General features: G+C 42.8%; 1 protein-coding gene across 1 annotated transcript; it reads right to left on the minus strand.

The window, feature by feature from the left end:
* Window positions 1-721: 721 nt before the first annotated feature.
* LOC144118695 (uncharacterized) lies at window positions 722-9375 on the minus strand. Its single transcript, XM_077651546.1, has 4 exons — window positions 9294-9375; window positions 4346-4519; window positions 2012-2143; window positions 722-1421 (listed from the first exon to the last, which is right to left on the minus strand). The coding sequence occupies exons 1-4, from the start codon at window positions 9357-9359 to the stop codon at window positions 1224-1226; spliced, it is 570 nt and encodes a 189-aa protein (XP_077507672.1). The 5' UTR covers window positions 9360-9375; the 3' UTR covers window positions 722-1223.

Genomic DNA, 9375 nt, shown 5'->3' on the forward strand with positions numbered 1-9375 from the left:
TTAGCACGTGTAACTGAGGATGTTTTGGTTGTAGCGATACACTATGTCTGACACCCAAACCGTTTACGGCATGGAATGTGTGACTTGTGCAGGCATAGATTTTACCTTGAGAAGGATAATAGGATGACTTCTAAGCTTTTCATGTCGCTTTGTGTTCTCAATTACAAGTTGTAAGCAGGCGCTAATGACGCGAGTAGAATTTCACTGCTCTTACCAATGGGAAGTTCAAGATGTACAGGTTTTAAGCAAGAACAATCCTTATTTAAAGTGCGTCTCAGTCAAAAAAAGAATGCACACACAGCAATATGCAGAAAATAAAAAGATAAAAGGAAATAAAAGATTTGCAAAGATCAAAGTAATAAAGTGCAGAACCGGAAAGAGTTTTGTGTTGTGTTGGGTTTTATGGCACATAGGCGGCTAAGGCCATCATGCGCCAAACGCAAGAACCGGAAATAAAACCACCATAACACGCTGTAGCACGTCAAGTTCATCTTTGTCGGATCATAGAAACAGGTGGTACAGCATGCGTAGGCTTGTCTGTGCTATTCCCCATTATTGCTATCGCCCTTGAAGTTTGCAAGGGGGTAAGTGCGTTACTGAGAACCTAAAGGAAAATCATGAGTAAAAAAAAATTTGAAAGCCAAGCTACGATTTCGGTGCTTCGCTTCGTGAAGTGCAGCCCTCTGAGGAACGTCAGATCATATATATCACTCGAATTAAACAAAAGTTTCTTTGTCACGAACACAGTTGATCAAAGCAAAACTGCGAGCGATATGGTGCAATCTCAGACGTACTATGAAACGCAAAGAATACTGCGAAGAAATTGCTCATTACTAAACCGTAATCAATGACAAGCTCGGCAAATATTCACGTGGTTCTGCTCATCGCGAAGGAGTGTGTATGCGCTTGATCCCAGCTTTGCTTTGGGAGGAGTATGATGAGATAAGTCACACTAGTCCAATTGGTGGCGTTGCTGAAGAGGAGTACCCTGCGGAAAAGTCCGAGCTGCAGAAGATTGGCGAGCCAACGTACGCTAATTCGCTGTGCGGGTTTTGAATTACACGCAGGGAAACATAAAATGTGCGCTGAAAAGCGTCGTGAAAACGTGCGAAAAGTTAAACGCTCTCTAACGCGCGAGCGTCACATGTCCAACACGTCGGCAGGATATCAAGCTCTGAAAGAGATGCTGGGCGTGCGATCGGGTATCCAACTCCGGGATGTGGTCAAGGGCAGCTGAAGCTGGAGGGGTTTATGGTGAGAGTCGCCAACCTACGAGTGTAGTTGGTCGATTCGAAGATCCTCTTGGTTCCCTGGACCTCTGCTTGAGACGGCCGATGGGTGCAATCGTTGGACCAGTCTTCGCATTCGATGTCGAACAAAGCCATGCCCAAGTCGGTATATACGAGCCTCATTATGCAGTACTGAAAAGCATGAGAAGAGGCAGAACTCATTCGATGAAATTTAATGGGCACCTTGATTAGGAAACTGTAGCTTCCTACAGCCACTCTATAGTGCGCGATGAATATATACTAGTTGATAATTATCAAAAAGAACGAAAACATATATAGGAGTCAGCCCTTTGGGAACTAACTGCGTTCCCATTAACATTAGGGTTTCAGAAAGTAAAATCACTTACTTCCAGACTGAGTAATGAATAATTATGCATACTCAGTCTCCCCACGGACTAGCCTGTCGCAATAAGTACAATGTGAAGAAGTCAGCTTCTTTTTACCGGCTTTCAGTCTAGAGTGCAGCTTGAAAGTTAAAAATCACGTTTTTGTTGGGCAAAAAAAATTGTCAAGGAATCTGCTTCGGTGCCAATAGCGCTAAGGTTGTTGCGTAAGAGGCTGCTTCCAGTCTGCACTGCGGTTTTTCTGAGCCAAATGGGCACAGTGCATTAAGACAGAGACGAACCTCAGAGCTTTGAAAGATCATCACAAAAACGTGACTATGTAGACTACATTTTGTATGCAGATATACAGGCGCATAATATATGACTGAGTATTTTTACCTTGTAAGTGATTGTGGAGACGCTCTCGAAAGTTGTCATGATATCGGACTTCGCAGCAAGCTGGGCAATCATAACAAACTGTGCGCCGTAGGTGGTTGATCCGTTGTACCAATCGTCCACATCATTGCATGTCTGCAATGAAAAATATGGAAGTAGTGAGAAAGGCTTCTCCCTCAAGTGGCAAAAAATGTAATGCCATATTATGACCGTGCTTTAACTTATTGCAAAAGTACACACAATGCTCACATGCTCACGAAAAGGCTTTACGTGATATTGAGAAGAGTACAGGCGCAACTTAATGCGACAGGAAGAGAGCAGGGTGACGAAAGACAAGCGAGAGGTAAATACTAGCTGAAATCAAGAAAAAGAAATACTTCCAGAACTGCTGCAGGAATATAGGGGTTGTACCGAGGCCTGGAAATTATGCAGTGTTCTGTAATGCAGCTCACTGTGTAGCAAACAGCTGTGCACTTGATTATCGCCTTCGTTCCTGCTCAGGTACATGGCGAGCTCTGCTTGGACCTTCAGATTGTTCGACTCCTAACTCTCATGTTATGTGTTGCATAGATAATACACACATCTCTATCATACCTTGTAAGTGAAGTGATGGACAAGAGATAGGTCGTCATGCTATTTCACCGCAGAACACCCGCATTTAAGGATAGTTGAGGTTTCACTACTGTTCCATCGACGCTCAAATCCGGTGTCCTCTCACCGCCGAAAGCTTCCTTACACCTATGCTTTCTCCAACCCCGACCCACAACTTTCATCACCTGACCGTCCGTCAGAGAGCATTGCGCATTGTTCTTCCTTCGTGTGGATTCTTTCCGAGCATGAGTCCAACATTAAGGAGCAACCATAGAACCGAATTCATCAGACGAGTGCGGTAACTGAACAGTAGTAATAACACAAGACAGAGAAATTTGGTTTACCCCAACTCCAAAAGCTTACTATATGGATCAATCTTTTTGTCATAACCTTCCAGTTCTGCTTAACAGATTAAGCGATGACAATTTCGATGTAACCGGTAAACCGAAATCGATATAGCGGGATTGCTGCTGGGAAAACTTTTTGAGTTTTCTGTATGACGTTTTCCGGTTCTTCATTGCTTGCGCCGTTATTTTCTTCTTACTGTTATCCCTATGACTTCTGTGAAAGTTCTCGCTATATATATATATATATATATATATATATATATATATATATATATATATATATATATATATATATATATATATATATATATATATATATATATATATATACTTAAGAAGGGAGCCAACAGTCACTGAAACCAAGGTGCATAGGAGAATGTTTTTTAATTTTTTTAATGTTTAGTACTGATCAATGGGATAATAATACATCGATTAATATATCGCTCAAAAGGAAATTACTTGTAAAGCAGCAAAAAAACAACCATGCCGCCGGTGGGATCCGAACCCACGACCTCCGAATATCGCGTCCGGTGCTCTTACCAAATGAGCTACGGCGACGGCTGTCCAATCTGCTGCTCGAGCTCGTGGGTATTTATGTTTATTCGGTGTAAGCTGAGAGTGTTCACCGGCGCCACCCTCGTCCATAGCGGTGGACGCAGCACGTCCTGTATTACCGCGAGTGTGACGTGGAACGTCATCTAACGGCGAGGGCGGAAAGTGTGCGAGAGCCCTCTTATGCTACCTATGGCATGAAGACTGCCAGAACCGAGACCCTCGTTAAGCTATTAGCAGTCAAAGTTCAGGAAATGAGGAGCTCGTTTGATAAAATTATAAAGGGAGCCAACAGTCACTATATATATATATATATATATATATATATATATATATATATATATATATATATATATATATATATATATATATATATGCGTGTGTTCTATTATATCTTGATGTGTAAATGTAGCCTTTACATTGTTCAATTATTTACATTTTTAGGAGTGACAACTGTAATTCCCTTTGTTTATATATTACTTTGTCATCCAACATATATGTATCATAGTATGTAAATTTATGAATTGCTTTATAACCACTGTTGTCCTTATTTTGTGATCTTATGTAATACTCTGTAACCGCCGCCATCATCCTGTGCTGTCAGTTATTTAAAGGTGGCGGGACTTTTTGCCAAGCTGTTGCCACGGATTTTAGTCCCGGCTCCTCCTTTGTAGGAAAGGAAATCAACTTCAACTGGTTATCGGCACCACAGCAAGTCCAGAAGGGACTGCAATCTGTGGACAACTTTGAGGCACTCCCTAGCCATGCTTTCGATATTGCGCTCGCCTTCTGTCCTGCACTGTACTGAATCCCGCAGATGTGGCTGATGCCAGGCATGTGTGCTTACGTCGGAAGAGGTTCGGGGAGGTGGTGGAGGGTCTACCATATGCATACACGGCTTGTTGATGCGAGCCGGCACCGTTGACGTCTTGTAGTGACGGGTGCAAAGAGAGTACGATATGGCCACAGACGGGGTGTCAATCCACCTTAATCTTCTCATGGCATCTTCTAGTGACCTCCTCTGCATGCCAAAAGATATCATAGAATGTAAGGGTGAAAAAAAAGGCGGTGTAATGTGACGTAAATCGGCCCAAAAGAGCTGCTGTGGCCCTGCAAACTAATCGACTTAACGTGAACTGTCACTTAAAAATAAACTTAAAATTCGTAAATGCCACGAGAAAAACCTGAAATGATGCCAATCATGACGGCAAACGCCAGCAGGTATTTTTAAAGTTACATATTGTTCCGTATTAACTCAGTATAGATTCCACTTGGCATTAGTGAATAGTATTGGGTAGGGTTGCACAGTTAATTGAAGTTCGCACTGACGTAATTTTTTTTGTGGTACTGTGCAGTTTTGTAGCAGAAAATATTAGTATCCTTGCAGACCCTTTGGAGGTTATGATTTTTTTTTGCATTACCTAGGTTCGTTTGAATTGACAAATAGTCCTCTATGCTCAAAGCGACTGTCTTATTCTTTGCAGCAACCTGTAAACAAACTTTCTAAATAAGTCTAGTTTATTTCCGGTGCAAATACAATTTTTTTCCGGTTAACACTTCTAGTCTACTCGTATCTAGAGTTACATAGCTTGCGCGTTTACCGATTCAATAATGCATATATGTTATTTATTTACTTTACGCTTATTTGTTCATTATTTATTTATTTATTTACGCTCTCAATCGAAATCCTAGCGGAATGAAAAAAAAAATGGGTATTTTTTTTCTCTTCAAGGTACACGTGCGTGTAAACCAAAAAAAAACGAAACAGCTATACGTTTCAACAAATGCAAGCGATCAAAAACTAAATAGAAAACAAGCGCATAATAAAATGATCAACAGCACGGGCACATCTTACACAAAGAGAAAAGGGGAAATGTTGCGAACAACAGGTGTACTCAACTTCAATTCTACGTATTGGTAGTGATGCCTAAATTATGTAAGGGAAAAACATAGGAATCATTAATATTTGCTAGCGATTATTTCTATCTGAGAAATTAAGTAGGTTAACGGATTTGTTCTTTATTGATGAGCTTAGTTTATTTTATTCCCTGAATGTCCGCAGCGATGGCGTAGACGTACAGCGTCCGCCTCGCGTGCAAGAGGACCGGGACACGAATCCCGGTGCCGCGCAATTCTCCATCGGATTTTTAAAAAAGAAAAAAACTCCGCGTGTCAATAGAATTGCAGAAGCAGGCCTGGGATGCGGCCTGATCTTGGTGACCAGAACCGACAACGCACTCCCTGACGAGAACAGGATTTGACCACCCTGGTGCAGTACTTGGCCGCAACCTTCCATGAACAAACCAATTAACCCGTGGCCCTCAGTCCCCAGCGGCTGCGAAGCAACTGACCAAGGCGGCGGTCGGACCTGTGACGCAGCGGAGGGTGCTAAGAATCTCTGGCTCCGGACAGGCCGCCATTGGAATCTGAACCTGGAAGCGAGCTTTAAGCAGCTATTTAGATGAAATAGCTTTGCGAACGCAGTAGTGGTAATAATAGATATGTACGTTCCCCAATATAGGTTTGAGGTCAAAGATGTTCCAAAATACTTTTCGCCTTTTACCTTCGAAAACGGTGTGCTATACACGATATAGATGAACAAAGAGAATATATATATATATATATATTTTGTTGATGTCATTGTTAACACAAATTTGCAACCGAAGCACCACTCGGCTAGCGCGTTAAAGGATTCGAAAAGAGCGAGATGGTCGTTACTGATCATTTCTTGCTCTATGACGTGAACACCCGCGAAGAGCTTAATTTTACAGCCTGTATTGTTCGCTGTGTCATTAATAAAGATGAGGGACAGCGGTAGACCGAGGACCGAGCCTTGTGGTGTAGCATATGGTCGAACATAACCAACTGGGAGAAATGTGTTAAAAATCTGTTATACAGGCAGAAGCTTCTCTCTTCCCAATAACCTTCTGTATTTTTGGCATTAGCCTGTTGTGACTCAGGCAATGAAAAGCTTTCGATAAGTCGAGCAAAAATAGGAGGGGACACTTAAAGAGAAGGTGAAATAGTTTTTTTGAGAATTCGAGGTTATTCAAGAATTCGAATCTATGAAGCTTCTAGGTAAAGCATATGCAGAGTAGTTTTGCTCTTGCATTTCGAAAACTGACGTCATCACTGATTAAAGCCGCGACGATGTTCAGGCTTTTCCTCGCTGCGTTAGAGGAATGCGGGGAAACTCGTTGTGACGTCATTGTTGCCGAATTTTCAGATATCCGATGCTTTCGTTTACACATTGCTGTGAGTCATTCCATGCCGCCAAGCAATGCTTCGTGAGCTTCACCTTTGACGGCATTCATGTTCTTCCTTGAAACAACCGCTTCTTCGCTGTAAACCTAGCGCCGCAGTACTTGACGTCATCATTGCGGCCTCTGCCTGTCGCTGTGCACTGCAGAGAAGCCTGAAGGCCGACGCCGCTTTATTCGGCGATTACGTCACCATTTCAAATGCTAGTCTCCAAGTTTCACACATTCGGTTCATTTAAACTCATAGAATTCTAAAACTTCTTGTGTTCCTCTTTAAGCTCTGCCTTAAGGGTATAGCGCGATATCATACTGGGTTAATTCCCATATATGCAGAATTGATCATTTTTTACTTTACATTCATACATCGCTGGGAGTCCTCATACCCCTCCTCACGCAGTGGTGCAGCGGTTAAGCGATGCGCCACTGGCCTGCGATGGCAGGACGCTCCCAGCGGTGGGGTTTGTAACGCCCCGGTTGCTCTTCCCGAGCGACCAATAATTAATTAAACTGCAACCTGCCAAGGTAGGCAGTTTTCTCATTATCCGGTGGGCAGGTTGTGCTGACGCCGCAACGCCACGTGACCTAGGTGGTCCACCTGCCTCCCATGTCGCTCTATGCTCGTGAATTTTCACCCACAACGCCGACATCGAAAACGCCAGCACCAGATTTTCTGGACAACACAGCCTTTAGCGTTATCGCTTTAAATTCACATCAGTTTGAGAGCAGTTATTATTTCAAAGAGTAACGTCACGAGCTACCCATTTCAGTTGAATGATTGCTGATAAACGAGCTTCAACAGAATGCTGGTGAGCCGACAGTAAGCTTTCACGTTTTAGAAATGTAGTTGCGTGTTTGAAAATTATGTGCTACAATATTTTGCATGAAGTGCGTGAGTGATATATGGGCTTGTAATTAGCAACATCCATTATATATCCTGTCTCGTGAATCAGTATTATTCTAGCCTTTTTTGGTGTTTGTAATGTGGCTGCGTCAGGGACCAGTCACTCTCGTGATTGTGCCCTTTGTAGGTCCCATGATCCATGTACCTCTGGTCTGCATGACGTACAGAAGGGAGTTCGTCAGCTGTCGCTCTTACTATTCAGCTCAATCACCCAAAAAAGCGAATAACCCTGAATTTTTTCCTTGAAATCATGGTCTCCTAATACGCATAAGTAGTTAACCACTTTGCCACGCAGCTAGCATGCAATCCTGCAATGCTTGGGCAACAATATGTAATACCTGTCGCTCTAGCTGCCACGATGAAATACCAGCGCCTGCTCGAAGTAGGGATGCACGGAAGTCTTAACGGAAAGGAACAACGCGCACGCAGGATAAAGAAAGTGGAAGAAAGCGCCCTAAAAAAGTGTCGTTGTGAACTTAAGAGTACCTCATAAACAGGTGAAAGCAAGTATTTCACTTTCGCAGAACCTTAGAAGCAGTACACGCTGCAATTTTTTTCACTGAATTTTCTGGTTTTTTTTCTAAAATGACCGCATTCGTATCTGGCATTGTAGAAGCGCTGCGAAAGCACGAACAGAGCCTGGAGCGGAATCATAGAATGCTGAATGCAATAACGGCGCAGCGCCCTGCGCTGTGGCACCGTTACCAATTTAATTGTTCACTGATATAATGACGGATTCGTTCTAAGCATTTCAGTGAAAACAATACGCTAAAGCGCAGCGCCAAAACAGAGTGAAAGTGAGTACGAGTCGTTCAGAAGTACTTACATGATGCGCAAACACTCTATACTGTTTCTTTGAAGAATTTCAATTTGCATATACTTTCATTTGGAATACATTTGCACCTATCAAGCGACCTGCATTTCCCGGCACTTTTACAGAACTGGCGAAGGCTAGCACTCAAGAGCTACGATGTTTTTATTTTTCTTCCATTGATTCTGTTGTCGACGGAGGAATTAACTAGATATTTGATACCGTCCGAATTGCGAAGTGAATGCGAAATTTTTTTCACCTATGAAATCAATAGATGTTCTTAGAGAAAGCTTAAAAGCTCACTATGGGAAGACAGATTATGTTATGAATGCCGTGGGGAGGCTGAAAAATGCGACTATCTTCTTGCGTACAGTTGCTAGGTATCAAGATAAGTCTTCGGTATTCTTGTATGCTCTGTGAAAAGGTGCTCGAACTCCACCAAGTGAATCATTTTTCACTTCTGTTTGTACCCCTTCCAAGTCAACGAAAATCAATTTTCTTCTTTTCGTGCTCTTAATCCCGGACAGAGGCGTATTCTATGTGCTTCAAAGTAGCGTTCCTTTCAGGTAGACCTGAGTAAAGGGCATGAGGTCATACATGACGGCATACATGTATGATGTGCAGAACAATGGGCTGAACGTAATGCATTTTAAGGGAAATGCAGGATGCCGGTGTGCGGATGTAGTGTGCGTTCAGGTACGTGAGCTCGCAAACCAAAGTTTCACTGCTGTCACCATTGCTACTAAAATCGTTATTATTGTAACATAGTTATAATTATAACGAAGGCAGTTGGCGCAGAGGGAATCTCGAGTCACTCGCTTACCATGCCTCTGAGGTTGGTGTTTGTGATGTTGACTCTGTACGGCGAGGGTCCCGTCACCGCGCACATTGGGTAGTTGGCGGCG

The sequence above is a fragment of the Amblyomma americanum genome, chromosome 2, assembly GCF_052857255.1.
Source record: "Amblyomma americanum isolate KBUSLIRL-KWMA chromosome 2, ASM5285725v1, whole genome shotgun sequence".
Classification (NCBI taxonomy): domain Eukaryota; kingdom Metazoa; phylum Arthropoda; class Arachnida; order Ixodida; family Ixodidae; genus Amblyomma; species Amblyomma americanum.